General features: G+C 31.4%; 1 protein-coding gene across 1 annotated transcript; it reads left to right on the plus strand.

Annotated features, from left to right (window-relative positions):
- The first annotated feature begins 6,730 nt into the window (after window positions 1-6,730).
- On the plus strand, window positions 6,731-14,286 carry LOC114578053 (uncharacterized). The gene is made up of 5 exons (XM_028668729.2): window positions 6,731-8,104; window positions 10,222-10,573; window positions 12,174-12,517; window positions 13,947-14,130; window positions 14,216-14,286. The coding sequence occupies exons 1-5, from the start codon at window positions 7,835-7,837 to the stop codon at window positions 14,284-14,286; spliced, it is 1,221 nt and encodes a 406-aa protein (XP_028524530.2). The 5' UTR covers window positions 6,731-7,834.
- Window positions 14,287-15,640: the final 1,354 nt, after the last annotated feature.

Raw genomic sequence — 15,640 nt, forward strand, 5'->3', positions numbered from 1 at the left:
TAATGATTAAAATATAAAAAAAAATAATTTATTAGTTTTATAAAAACTACTTATTGTAATAAACTTATTGTAATAAATATTAAATAATTTTTTTTTATATTTAAAAAATTTTACAATTTGAAAAGATAACATACAATTTTCTTAAAGAAAAAAAATGAATTAATAGCAAAAAAAGTATGTTTATCTATAATTAAAATATATTTTAATCTAATATCAATCTAATATCAAGAAATTTTTTTTATAAAAAAAACTTTTTTTATAAGAAAAAGTAAACAATATTAAATATCAATATATTTATTTTATTTTTGCAATTTATAAATAAATATATTTAATAAATAAATTTAAGTTCTTTTTACATAATTATTATTTACGAATAACTAATTTAATTGAAATAAATTGATGAAAATTTAATAAACATAGAGAAATATATATATATTTATATATAATTTATATATAATGTATATATATATGTATATATAATGTATATGTATATATATACATATAATGTATATATATGTATATATATATTTTTTTATTCCTATATTTTATATTAAATTTGTTTATACTTTTAACAAATAAAATAAAAAATTATAAATTTTCAAAATAAGAAATTAATAATGAAGGAAAATAAAATGAACAATTAGAATAGATGTTATAAAATTTCTTATGTGAATTAATGTGTAACCAATCTGAATGCGAGTTTTGGATAGCAGGCGTAACCTTTTGGACAATGGAACCAATGTCGAGTCTGCGCTTATACATTAAATACTCTTACATATCAACCTATCACTAGCTTGCAGCTACACCCTGACGGCGCTTGCGTTTGCAACTGTTTCCATATCGCCTAATGCTATGGCATTGGTTGGTACTGTCTCACTAGGGGATACTAACCACGCCCATTTCATCTTCTTCAACTATACTTGAGACACATATATAGTATATCTATTATATATATATAATATATATAATTTCTTTGCATTGTTTTTTTTTATACATATATAGTTAATTATTTTTATGTTTTCGATTACAATTAAATTATTAAACAATTTATAAACAAATTTATATAAAAAATATACAATTATAATACATAAATAATACATAATACATAAATATAATGCATGTTAATAATTAATTATAAAAAAAGATAAAATCAAAAATAATGATTTATATCCAAATTAATCAATAGTATAAATATAATGTAATAAGTTATAAAATTATTTACGAGTTAAACTTGATTTTTTAAGAATCGGAATAAATAATTTGAAACATTTTTTAGATAAAAAATTCAAACATTTTTCAATTTCGAATGATATTAATGCAAAATTAATAATTAATCCTTTTTTTGTGATAATTCTTTTTTTGGAATAAATATATATGTACTATTTACTATATTTAAAATTTGTAATCCAAATCAAATAATAATAAAATAAAATAATATTAAATTAATAAATTTCTATTGGTAAAATGTTTTATAAATTAATTATAAGTATTATATAACAAAGAAACACATAAAAAATTGAAATTCTATTAAATCTAAAAACAAATAACAAGTCATATGATAAAAAGGTTTCAAATTGTTTGAATTTAGATAATAGATAATTTCTGTTATAATCATAGCAATGTTTGTTGAAAACAGACTAGACCATACTTGCGGTTGCACGGCAAATTCCTGGGCAGAGAAACGGTACATAGAAAAGCGTACGCATATGGGTTATATATGGATCTCGGTATGTTCTGTGTTTGAAGGGTTGCAGATAATATATAGCCCGTTTCGGCGGAGAGAGCTTTTTAGCTTTGACCGTTTCATCTGGCGTTGGTCGTCCTGTGCTATTGCACCCCGTAATATCGACGATGTCTATACCCATGGTCCGTCACGTTTATTTTTTTTCTCTCTTTCTCTCTCTTTTCCTCTATCACACAACCCCAGCTCGTACGCAGTTCTGACTCCTCCTAGTCCCTCTCTCTCTCTCTCTCTCTCTCTCTCTGCGATTGGGGTTTTAAAAAATGATCCAGGACATTATTTTTACGCGGTCCTCCATCTCTTCTTTCTCTTCTTCCTTTCCGGTCCAGCCGTGATTCGAGTGTTCACGAGTCCAGTTCTGCTTCTCCTCGTCGTCGTCGTCGTCGTTTCCGCCGGCGCAGCTTACAATGTGCCGCATCAGCGAATGTGCAAAAATTGAAGAGAGAGAAATAGAAATAGGGTCCCTGGGCAAAAGAGCGAGAAACGAGGAAAACGATTTCCCGAAAGACGAGAGGAAGTGAGTTAAATATATAAAAGAGCGAAAGGAGGGAGAGACGAGGCATGAGAAGGAAAAAGGGAAGGAAGGGAGAAAAAGTTGCGGTGAGGTGTGAAAGTGAGAGAAAAGAGGGAAAGGGTGATAGGTGGAAAGAGAGAGAGAAAGAGAGAGAGAAGGAAAAAGATTATATATCTCGTCTCTCACGTCCGTCGATTCGTACAGTCGTTTCCAGAGTATGGATGTGGTCTCGCGGATATATCGGTACCATGGAAGCCATTTTCAATTCAATCTGTTAAAAGCACGTCAAAAAGTCATATGGTATTTCACCGGCGTACGGTAGATCGCGGGTGAGACCGTAGGTTCATCCGGCGACGGTGACGCATTGAATGCCATCCGTACCCTATCGTACTGTCGAAATATATATATGCTTCTGCATATGCCGCCCTCGATCTGACACCTTTTCCCTCTTCTATCTATATCTCACTATTTTTTAATACAAACGTGTTTCATAAGTGTATAGAATTTATCTTCTCGTTCAATATATTTATTTCTTTGCATTTTATCTTTTTTAACTATGTAAAATTGGTACATCTATTATTCCGTTTTGAATGTAATTATTTATTATATTAGATATAATACAAGTTTTTATATAACAATTTTATATATTTACTTACATATTTGATATTATTGATATTATAACTATTTATATCGTGTTATGATAAGTCTAATAATAAAATTATCAATTAAAAATTGGAATCGGGGAAATATAATTGTTTTCGATTCTGGGTCAATTATAATTCAGAAAATAGAATTTAAGGCATTAATATTTTAGCCCGTCAATACAGAATTATGGTTCAATTTAATAATAAATACTTTATTTTGTTTAATTTCTTTCTTCACATACAATCGGCAATCGATTTTCGTTTTCGAGTTATTCGCAAAAAAAATTTATAATATTATATCGTTGATTTAAAAAATTTGAAATAACCTCCTTTTTAAAAGCTAATCGACAAAATCATTAAAATGGAAATTTTCTCTGGTTTTCTTTTACTCTTTATTAGAAAAGATGGAAACATTGAAAAAGAATAACAATAGATATTATAGAAAAGATTTCCAAGCATCTAAGATTGGGATTGACATTTTCAAACATTCTCCCACGATTCTTACTCCCTGATCTTAGAATGTTTCCAGATGTATCCGATTTAACGATGGTAGCAGGTAAAAAATCAGTAAAGAATTATAAGTTTTGTACCAGTTTTCCCCTTAGGAAAGTTGTTTATATTAGGGGAAACAGGAGATTAAGATCAAGAATCGAGTTACAATGTTTGCCAACATCACACAGATCGAATCACTTTCGATCGGATAAGAGAGAGATTAGATCATAGATCGCTATATCAAAGAAAAGAGAAGTGCAGGTACAAAACCAGGTTGATCATGATCTCTAATATTTGCGTAGGTGAATGAACTTCTACCTGTCGATATACATGTGATGTAAACGCGGACAAGGAAATCATGTTTCTTTAGTTGTTTATAGATAAAAGGGAAGTGAAATGAAAAGGATATTTTTTGTTTCGAACAATATATTAAAAAAAGTAAAAAAATCATTCTATTTCTAATTGATAATTGATAAAATTGGAAAGATGAGTTATCTAGTTATAAATATACGTGATATTATTAATCTTTTACGTATCTTTTTTTTCGTTTTCTAAAAAAATATATTTTATCATAAATTAAAAGAGATATTGATATTTATGTAAAAAGAAAAATAATATTTCATTAATTGAAAGGATCATCTTTTAAAATGATTTTTCATTATTTTTTTCAAATGTAATTACAATTTTATAGTTATCTGTAATATATTTTTATTAAGATTTTAAATAATTTAAAAGATAAGATTTTTCATCTAAATATTTTTTTATTACTATGATTTACGTCATTAATAACAAAATGTTTTAAGAAACTATTAGAAATTTTACTTATAATATCGAAAAAAATTCAATATGTTTGATATGAAATTGGATACAAATGCATATACACGAATTTTTTATTAAACGTTATTATAAAACAAAAAAGATGATCACATTAAGTATCAATTATAATTCTAATAGCTAATAGCCGGTCTATTTATCTGATTAAAAATTTAATAAAATGTGGTGAATTCGGATTTAAATATTGTTATTTAAGTTTGATCATATTTGAACAATTCATAACTTAATTTATTTTGTGCTCCTTGATTAATTTATGCTTATAATGTTTTTATATGGTGCAATTTTGTAATAATTCGCGGAAGCATAAAATCCTGAATTCAACTTATAATTGTATGGATCGTGTAAACGAGAACGCGAGGAGGGGCTGATACTTTAAAAGCAGGTGTGCATTACCATAGCTATTGGTTTATTGATTTATCCATCGGCGCGTACGTACGCTTTGAGTGGCTGATATGCCAGAGTAAAAAATGGTCCGTGTCGGTGTACATATATCAACGGTATCGACGAATACCGCTTCGCGTGCGGGCTTTTAATGTTGCTCAAACCGTCATTGCGTTCTCACTAATGACGCACGAGTTGAATTAATCGGTTCGTAACCGCCCTGAAACGTGCCATTCACTGTAGTGTGCACGGTCAAACGCATTACTTTCGTTTTATACCAATTTTCTATTCTACGACCGATGCGATGACGTACACTTGAAAATAAACGTGTGTTCTATAAATAAGCTATTTATCGATATGCCGTTGTTTTTCTTGTAACACATTGCTGCACTGCGTGTCAATGTGTTACAAATTAGGAAAAAAAAAACAAAAAACAAAAAAAAAGGAAAAACAAAGAGAAATGATGTATACAATAGGATAAAAGAATCTATAAATAACTATTTATTAATGTAAAAGTTTTAAATAATTCTTTAATAGTTATTAATTTTAATTTTAATCTTTTTTTTTGTAGTATTTTTTCAAGTAGTTATTATATATTAATTAATTACAAAAATGCCTATAGTAATTCTATGACAATTATAGTAATTCAATTTTGATTAAATATCTATAATATTACAGTGATTTTTTTACTTATATTTTCTATAGCTTGTAATAATATAGATCATTTAATTTTAATATTAAATTAAAAATTTGAAAATATTCATATTAAAGATGAATAAAAAAGAATTAAGAAAAAGTGGAACAAAATATACGATGAAAAAAATATAAAAAAAGAATCTTAAATTACTATAGATATTAGTTTCTAATATAGTATACATATCTATTATTTATATTTTCAAATTTTAATACCGGATTACGTGTAACGTGACACAGCCAGTTATATGTACGAATGTATAATCATTATTTAAATGTAAGTACCGGTTTCTTCGAAAATATACCGATATAGTTACTTTTGTTCGCATGACTAAGTCAAAAGAGTAATAGTGCCATTGTGCACGATACGTGGCCTGAGCATGTATTATTGTACGTCTGTAGATGGATTGCAATAGGTTCGGTAAGCAGGAGATATACAGGATCCAAATCAGAGAATGCTTAATACATAGAATGCTTTTATTCCATTCTCATTGCGGGGTAAATAACATCTGTACATTAGATCACTATAAAATCGGTCGCCATTGGTGAACGACAATAGGGCTTCCCCTATTGAAACCTCATTGTGGAATATGATTCAAGAAAGGCTCGTCGCTATGACGTTGTGGCCTGTGTGTGCTTGTGTGGGATTCGATGGATCTAAAAAAGGAAAAAATGAATTGGAAAAGAAAAATAAAAAAAGGAAAGAGAAGAAAAAGAGAGAGACAGATGAAGCGCGAGCAACCGTGACCGAACAAATCAAGGTAAAAAAGAAAAGAAGTAAAAAAAGTAAAAAAATTAAAAAAAGAAAAGAAGAAGAAGGAAAAAAAGAAAGAAAAGTAGAAAAAGGAAGAACTAAAGGTTATGTTCTTTCTTAGAGAGGGAACGAAGAAGGCGCGTATGGTTAAAAACAGTTCGGACGAAACAAAAGGCGGAGCATAGAGAGAAACGTCTGAGCATCGCTCGTATTATGTTTTACGTTGGAACGGGTTTTAAATAAAAGAGTAATGTGTTTGTCCGTTTTGCCTCCTCCAGTACGATAGAAAATACACACGTCTGATACGTGCGTTTGTATACGCATAGTTTATTGAGGGTGAGTAGGTAGGTGGGTACGTGGTTAGGTATGTCCCCCTTACACCCCTAGCCAGATACTCTTAACATCTTGGTGGAACAGCATGTTCGGCCAATCAGATAGGTGCGCGGGCGTGGCCGTGCCTAAGCGCGGCTTTGCGTTTGGCCGAAGCCCCGGGGTGGAACACTGTGGCACAGTGTTTTATTTCGCGCAACTGTGGAGGGGCTGTTAGTTTCTGCCCTATCCCTCCCCAATAAATTCCTTCTCGCTTTCCATTCTCATTCCTTCTTTCTTCTTTTGCCACGTTGTCTCACTCTGACATGTTCCACTTCGCGCGGTATCGGTCTCTTTCGTGCACATTCGTTTCTTTTCGGTATCAGTGTTCCCTCTCGGTATCCCACTCCCCGTTCACTTTTCCACCTTCTTCCACATTTTTCCTCCACACTTTCAGTTTCTATCTCTATCTATCTTTCCCTCTTTCTCTCGTTCTCTTCTTTTCTATGCCCTCGCTTCCTGGTCTCCTTGCGACATTCTGAACCCCCCCTTGATTTCTATCTTCCCCTCCTCCGCGCCTATGTGCCCCCACCTCCTTATTCGTCCGCCTTCGGCTCCCTCTTTACTGCCGACACCACTATCGTCGTCGCTTCTCTGTCTCTCCACGCTACCTGAATCGACTCTCCCGGGATGCTGCAATTGTTGACAATGCCGGAGAGTGAGAGAGAGTGCTGTGAGAGGAGTCGGGGCGATTCCGCATTTCGTACCCCGACACCCGTACGAGCGGTGGTGCCGCCGCTCTTCTCTGCCGGTGAACTTTTCGGAAGTGTGGGCGCGTGCGCATGTCTACCAGTCGAGCTTTCTCTCTTCACCATACTCGTCATCACTTCTCTCCGTCTTTCTTCTTTCTTTTCCTCATATCTATCTCTCTCTGTTGTTCTCTCGTTCGTTCACTGTACGGTGCCGGTTTGAAGGTTTCTACCGAACAGCGTTAAATGTGATTTCTTCGGTTGAAGTAAGAAGAGCCTGTGTGACTACATTCTATCATTAAACTCTGTAGCTTTTCTTTATCAATTAATGATTCAATGTGATGCAGTTAGAAATTTAAGATATTTATATGACAGTGTATGTAACTTAGAAACATCAGAACTTACCGATATAAACATTATAACGTAATTGTGAATTAATTATTACGGTTATGAAAAGTACTCGGTAGTGAACAATTTTATCGCAACGGTGTTAAAATGAAATCGATACGTGTTAGTGTATACTGGGCTTTGTGCTCAGCTAAAAATGACTATTTTCTGTGATCGAGTATTTTTTACTGTGAGTTTGATAACAATGCCTACAGATCCGTGACATTGTTGATTTTGTCAATCATTTATAAAGTGATCGGTTCTTTTTTTATATCTTTTATATCTCTCTTTTATTCAAGACGTTGATTCAATTATTATTACTTATCTATTGAAACAATGTCGTTGCCGCGGGGTGTCGGTCTTGGTGTCGACGTGGGTCAATTAATGCAACATCAGCAACAGCAGCAGCAACATCACGTGCTACCAGCCGCGTTTTTTCTTCGTGCTAGTGCTGAGAGATATCAAAGGACACCGAAGTGTGCAAGATGCCGTAATCACGGTGTGGTTTCCGCGTTAAAGGGTCACAAACGATACTGTCGTTGGCGGGATTGCGTATGTGCGAAATGTACACTAATTGCGGAGAGACAACGGGTCATGGCTGCTCAGGTAAATTGTCATTACGACATTAATTTATATTAAACACAAATATTATTATTTCGGCAATACTTATTAAAACAATTTTTCTAATTAAAAAAACTCTAAAGCATACAAATCGATTAAGTAAAACATAGTGACAGAACTATTATTATATAGTTGACAGAATTATTATTTATTATATTAGGATTAATAATTTGTATTTATAATTAAGGATAATTATACATAGAAAACATATTTCATATAAAATATCGTTAATAAGAATTTGCCAATTTTTTTTAAATACTATTCAAATTAGATCTTGTATCTTTGATATTATGTTAATGTATGTTCTATATAAAATGAAACAATTGTGATAAAAATATTTCATTATAGCATGCTGAATTTTGTTTTCAATAGTATAGTATAATAGTATAGTATATCAATAGAATAGATATAATGAATTAAAAAAGCATGAATTGATTCAATTAGTTTTTTTTTAATGTTTCTTAAATATGTGACACTTCTTTTATCATTTTACATGCTTTTTATACATAACATAATATAAATAAAAAAATGAAAAGTATGTATATGTGTAAATTATAGATATATTACTATAATAATTTTTTAAAAATTCAGAATCTTTTACATAATTGCTTTAAATTTTGGGAATAGTAGATACTATATTTAATTTGATTTGTTAATCTTTGAATATTTTATTGTTTTTTTCAATTGTAAAGTTTTAAATGTAATTTGTGCTTCATCATGATGTTTATATTTTCAATAGAGTTTAATTGTTGATCCTTGTAGTTTCAAAAGTTAGGTTATATTGATACTCATATTATGATTGTATAAAAATATTTGATATTTATAAGAAAATGAAAATAAAAATCATAATATTAATTGAAAAAAGAGATGGAAAATATCCTACATTCATATACAAATATCCTAGATACATATAATATATGATTGAAACTAGAATTGTTAACTTTTTCCTGATTTTAAATTCAATATTTATTTGTTATTAGATTAAATTATTAAAAATAATTAAAGATAATAAATCTTATGATATTTCATATATTTTTTCTTTTTTTATAATCTTTTATAATTTTTTTAATCATTTAAATCTATATATAAAATCTATATATCTAAATATATATCTATATATAAAATCTATATATAAAATCAAAAATGTTTATGATTTCACAAAAGAAATAAAAATAAATGAAAATCAATAATAAATTCTAAGTCAAATATATTTTTATATATTATAATTATATTATAATTAAATATTATATATACTCAAAGAAATCTTTCTTAAACTTCAACTAGTATTGGATTACACTAATCTGCAATATAATTTTAGAGGAAAAATGGTATAATAATTAATTTTAAAATTTTAAAAATAAAAATCGTGTGATTTATAATTTTAAAATTTGTTTAATTGTGTATTTAATATAATAAGTTTAATGCGCGTTGAAAACTAATAAATATATTTATATAAACAACGTAAATAATTGTATATATATAAATATACTTATATAAATAAATATTCTTTAATGATAAGTGTATCAATTTAAAAGATAGATTCACTAAATGTAAATATAAATATTTAATATAACCTATATAACCTAACCTAAAATTATTACGTTTAATCTGGCGACAATGAATAGACTTTTTTAATCTACCATATAAACAATTATGTTGTTACATAATTAGATATACACTTTTTACGAAATTAATTAATATTTTTTTCACGATTAAAGTAAAATTATTTATATTAATAACATAATGATAATGATATTAAATAATTTTTTATGTATATACTTCTCAAAATTAATAATATAAGATAAATAATATAAAGCATAATATTTGATAAATTTTTCAAATTTTTTTTGTTTTAATTTCTCTTTCGTTTTTTAATTGCAAAACTTTATGATTTTTGTCTCGTAATTTTGATAAAGTGAGGTTGCGTATTAACATAAAAGTGATGTAACATAATTTGAATAAACAGAAAGACAAATGACTTCTATTTGTCATACATGTCTATTTATTTTATCTTCTACATATCCACACATATATATTTTATATACACTTACGTATACTTTGCACAATTACATTTTGTGAATTGACGAAGAAACGTTCTACAGGTCGCGTTAAGAAGGCAACAAGCCCAGGAGGAAAGCGAAGCCCGCGAATTGGGCCTGCAACTGCAGTATAATGCTGGCAGCTGCACTACTGCTCCCGTGTTGCCTGGCGCAGCGAGTGCTACTACGCCAGCTGGCAGTCCGCCCCCGCACCCGGCCCATGTAGCAAGTCCGGCCGGTTTAGCAATTCCAGCGGCTGCAGCAGCCGCGGCCGCGGCTGCCGCCGCGCACATTCAAACGCAACTTCAGCATCAGCAACCTGATTGCAGTCTTTTGCAGCGGAAGAGACTTCCTCAGGATGAATATCGGCAGCCCAAGATCGAAAAACAAGAATCAATCGTCGGTGGAATTGCCGGTAAGTAAAGTTTCACTTTGGAATTGCTTGCACTGTAATCCAAAATTATAAAGTTTTTTTTAGAACAATACGATTAATTCGTTTGTTTAAGTTTCAATTTTCATAGTTCGTGAAAGTTTTTTTTTTAAATAAATTTAATTTCTAAATTATGATATATTTAATACGTTGAAAATTTCTTTTATCATATATTTTAAATTTTATTCCATTAAATCTGCTATTTCATCAATATGAATTTTTATCCGTCATCCGAATGGACTTTTTATATAATCTAATAATATATATGTATGATACTGGTGGATCATTGAAACACCAAACAGGTGGGTTATCATCGAAATCGCGCGAGTAGAATGACACGCACTCACAATTCTTATGGGAAGGTGAACAACACACGCGTGTGCACTTTACCGAGAGTGAGAATGAACTAGCAAGGAGGAAAGAAAGAAGTCTCCAGAAAGGAGCGAAGGGTTGTGTGAGGAGAGAGAATTAAAAAAAAAAAAAAAAGAAAGGAAAGAAAAAAGAAAAGGAGAAGGAGTGAGAGTAGAAAAAGGAAGAAAAAGCTGCCATTAACGAGTATATACGAGACTTAAGCTTTGAGTGGTATAATAAGGGGCCAGGAGTTTGGCCATTATTTACTTAACATTATGGTCTCTGGCCACTTGCCCTATTTAGTCGCGTATGTTCACGCACGTTCCTAATGGGCACTCGTTCGCAACTCAAGCGTACTAAACGCATGCGCTCTATCTTCTTCTCTCTTACGCACATTCTGTTCTTGGTCGCGTGTCACATTTTTGCTGCTCGTATCGCAGTTTTGCGGAATCGTTAGAATAGATAGATAATTGATTACAAGATATTTGTAAAATTAGTTTCTTCATTTCTGTAAAATCTAGTTTTGAGAAAGCAGACGCTTTATAAGATTTTATCGCTAAATGTTTAATTTCATTATATTTTATATTTTGTATTTAATATTATTGATAATTTTCATCATACAAATACCGGATATAAATTTTATTAAATTAGATAATTTAATGTAAACTGTTTGCGTGATATATAACATTTAAAACAGTAATATTTACATATGAATTTTATATTTAATTTGGAAATTTATTTGTGAACAGAATTTTAAATATTTATGATGATAGAAATTTGAGCCTTTTTACAATTTCAATTTCCCTGATTTCTAACATTTTTGAATAAAATTTATCGAAATAAGTGAAAAAAACATATATATATATATATAAAAGAATTTCATATAAAGGAAATATTTTCATCATTTCAATATAAATTTTTTCATAAAATTTATATACTTATTCGTATACAAAAATTAATGAAATTATAATCCAATAATTTCCAATTTATGGATTGCAATTTTGAATGAATTAATGTGGAATTAATACCGTTAGTTATTGCACAACGATAAAAATAAGATTAAAAATCACTTGTCTAATATTTTCACATCGAAGAAACAAAAAATTCAACCGGACAATTTTTCTTTTCTTCTTCGATCCTCCAGTTTTTCCTTTCTCGACTTCTCTAAAAAGGTAGCCATGATGACGGAAACTTGTCTTAAGTTATATCTCAGTGATTCGCGTGACCGACACAGAGGAATTAGTTTCTCATTTCCCTATGAAAGATGGAGAAGGGTCGCAAATATATAATACACAGAGAGATGTCTCCTCCCGGTTCGATCTTCGAAACAGAGTGCTTACAGTAGTGTGTATAGACGAGACGCGTCTTCAGTCGAGAAGTTTAGCCGTAATTGAATTTCTCGGGCCAGTGCCTACCACCGCTGGGGGATTCACGACTGGTTGGCTGGTTGGTTTGTTGGTTGGTTCGATGGTTTCCTGTATTCTTGCTAGGTCGAAGATTCTGAAGTTGCCAGGAGAGGGTTCATGCACTCTCGCTCTCTTCCTCATCGGTTTTCGAGAGGGTCTCGATGGTGATACGGTATTGTACATATTTTAGATTCTCCGATACTGTGTGTCCTTAATAATTGATGATTAACAATTCTTTTAATCTTCGAATTGATGATTTTTCTTTAAAATTAATCTTTTTTTTATCAATTTGATCGTATTTGTTATTTAATTGAATTCAAACAGAAATTTGGTGTTAAATAAGCCGTGTCTGTTGTTAATTTCTATTTATATAATTTCGATCGCAATAAACGTGATTTTAAAAGAAAATAAAACAAATTCCAAATATACATCATCGTTTTATACATAAACGTGTAAATAAAAGTATACGAAATTCTAAAAAAAAATCTATAAATCTTGTAAGTTCTTAATTCGTTCATTAGCGTTAATTATTAAATCAGTAGAGAAATTAGAAGATGTATTTATATGTGTATCTGAATATTTATATTTCACAAATCGATACTTATTCCGTATCCAAAAGTCGACATTAGATAGAGATAAGTGTACACATCCATAAAGCGGGCAAATGGTGATTATACTCTGAAAAGGAGAAGACGACGTAGATTTGGTCTTTCCAACAGGACTCCTCGAATATCGTTCCGTATGATACCGCTTTGTGCCGTGCCTCGTACACACGCGAATGGAAGAACGTCTCTTTTGTGTGTACGCGCGCGGTACTCCCTTTATCCCCGAAGGATCACTTGGTCTCTCCTTCGTCTAAACCCCGGGGACCATTATCCAGCCAGTTTCTCACAGTAGAAGCTTCTTCGAGTGTCCAAGAAACTTTGTGAAAGACCAGTTCGCTTCCGTTCTTCCTCTTTCGTGGCCTGTAGAGGACACCAGGAAATTATTTCACTCGACCGTGCACATTCGCCTTCGGCTTCTCCTTCCAACAATTCTCTTACTCCGTTTCAGACGTGATATCGCGTTGAACGATCGATCTGTGAAGTCTCGAGCGAGGGCGACACCGAGAAAACTCTTTCGACTTTTTTTTCGTGTCATCCTCTATTTGCTCTATTGAGCAAAAATAATGTTTGAAATTTGGAGTATGAGTGAGAATGGATGAGTGAGAAAAAAAAAGAAAAAAAATAGTGGATAGATTTACTATTTATAGTTAGAATCCCTCGTAATTTTTTTTTTTTAATTTAAATAACATTCTAGAATGAGTAGTAGATAATAAATTAATACTATTTTAATTTTTTTTTTTCATAGAAAAAAAGTACAGGCAAAGCTCGATAAACACACTCCGTTTATCCTGTTTGTAACTCAAAGATAATTTTCTTTAGTCAACTGATCATTCTTACTAATTATTCGTGGCACGTAGCACGTGTCAACATCCAACTTGTAATCAATTTTCGAATGAATTCGTTAAAATATTTGACGAAAAAATTGCCAGTGTTGAAAACTCGATGTATGTAATCCGCTATCTCTAACAAACACGATACGAAAGGGTCACAATATAGGTATCTACAGCGAGTCGAGGTATGATATTTGCAATCGGTACAGGGATCCATGTGCAAGGAGTTTGTCCACTCGTGGAAGGAATCGCTAACGTGGCACGAATATTACGAAGACTCGTCGCCAAGAAAGAGATAAAATCCACAGAGAGTATAGGGTACGGCTACTTACGTTCCAGCGACGTGCCTGGTAACATTGTTTGCAAAGAGTCAGCACGGCTTCGCAGAACAGAAGAGCCCAATCACGGACTATGTATTCCTACCTATTTGCATAGGTGTAGCCGGTCCTACGAATGCATGTACACGTGCAATGCCGCCGTGGAAGCACGTTTCCGAGTGTGTTTGAACAAAATTCCTGCCAACGTCCTTCTTTCTATCCATCACACGATGTTAGCTTGTGACCCGTGCAGGATCCATGCTCTCGATCACGATGGATTTTCTTGGAAATCCTCGCCTTCCTACATGATTTCTCACACTTTACGATTTTTAATATAAATGTCTGTTACAAAAAATAATAAAATATTCGTTTCGACTAATCTCGAGAAAAAGATATTTCGATGCGCACTATGAAAAATAGAATTATATCAAAAACGATGCAAAATATAAATTTCTTATTTATATATTTCTAGATACTTATATTTGATTAGTTTTGAATCGCGAACTTGTAATAAATGGAAAGAAACAAAACCGTTTTTCCGTTAGGTTAAGTTAGGTTAGGTTGCATTCTACGATGATATTTGATTGTTGCACTATTAAAAAAAGTATTTCTTTTTTTTCATTTTGCTACATCGTGATTAAATTCATTTATAAGAAAATAATCTTATGATTAAAAAACACTTTTGTCTTACCATATTTTCACGACGATTTAATTTCGCGTCGTTCAAGATTCACGTTGGTTTTTCGCTCTGAAAAAACGCGGGTCGACGATGAAAGGATCGCGATAAGCGATACCTTTCGACTTAATTAAAAAGAGCACGGCTCGCGTAACTGTTCTGCAGATGTAACAAAAGGAAGAAGAAGCCTTTTCGATGGTGAAGTACACGTTTGATTAACCATCGCCCCTTCCATCCTCTCTTTCTCTCTCTCTCTCTGTTTCTCCTTCCTTGCTTCTTTTTCATCGTCGAGAGGGAGAGAAAAAAACGTAGAATAAGGTTAGATGGTTGAACGAAGGCTTCCGAATAACATTTTTAAATTGAAAAAGCGAAAAGTGATCCAACGACTGGTGGTTTAGTTGGAGGAAACCATCGAAAATGAATATAAAACACTTCGATTCCGTTTCTTCGCTCGGTTCTTCTTTGTTACTACTCTCTCACCTCTTTTTCTCAGCGTAGACTCGGTTGTTGAGGGGCCATTCGTCGATTTCCAATGGAAAATAGGACCTGTGATGCAAAGATCACAAAGGTGTAAGCGAGTTCCATTATCCATTTCGTTCGTTACTGGAACGATTATTGTTCATTTATTTGCGATTTTTGCGTACGAATATATCAGCAACATGATAATAATTAAAATGGAAGAAAAAATTGTACGATTAGCATGATTTCTAGTAGGAGAAACTTGCAAGTTTCTCCAGATTATTAGTGTGTAAAAGTTAATTTTTATAAAATTACTTTTTGAGATAATTTATTTGAAGTTTTAATCGTTTATTTTTTTATTTTTTATCTCTTATTTTTATTATATTATTAATTATAGGTTATCTTTTT

Source organism: Apis cerana, linkage group LG1 (assembly GCF_029169275.1).
Source record: "Apis cerana isolate GH-2021 linkage group LG1, AcerK_1.0, whole genome shotgun sequence".
In the NCBI taxonomy this organism is placed as follows: domain Eukaryota; kingdom Metazoa; phylum Arthropoda; class Insecta; order Hymenoptera; family Apidae; genus Apis; species Apis cerana.

Bases quoted from the DNA above. Each gene is read 5' to 3' on its own strand.
- LOC114578053 (XM_028668729.2), top strand. From the start codon at position 7,835: ATGTCGTTGCCGCGGGGTGTCGGTCTTGGTGTCGACGTGGGTCAATTA. The intron at 10,574-12,173 runs GTAAGTAAAGTT...TGACCGACACAG, and splicing joins AATCGTCGGTGGAATTGCCG to AGGAATTAGTTTCTCATTTC. The intron at 14,131-14,215 runs GTAACATTGTTT...CTATTTGCATAG, and splicing joins ACGTTCCAGCGACGTGCCTG to GTGTAGCCGGTCCTACGAAT.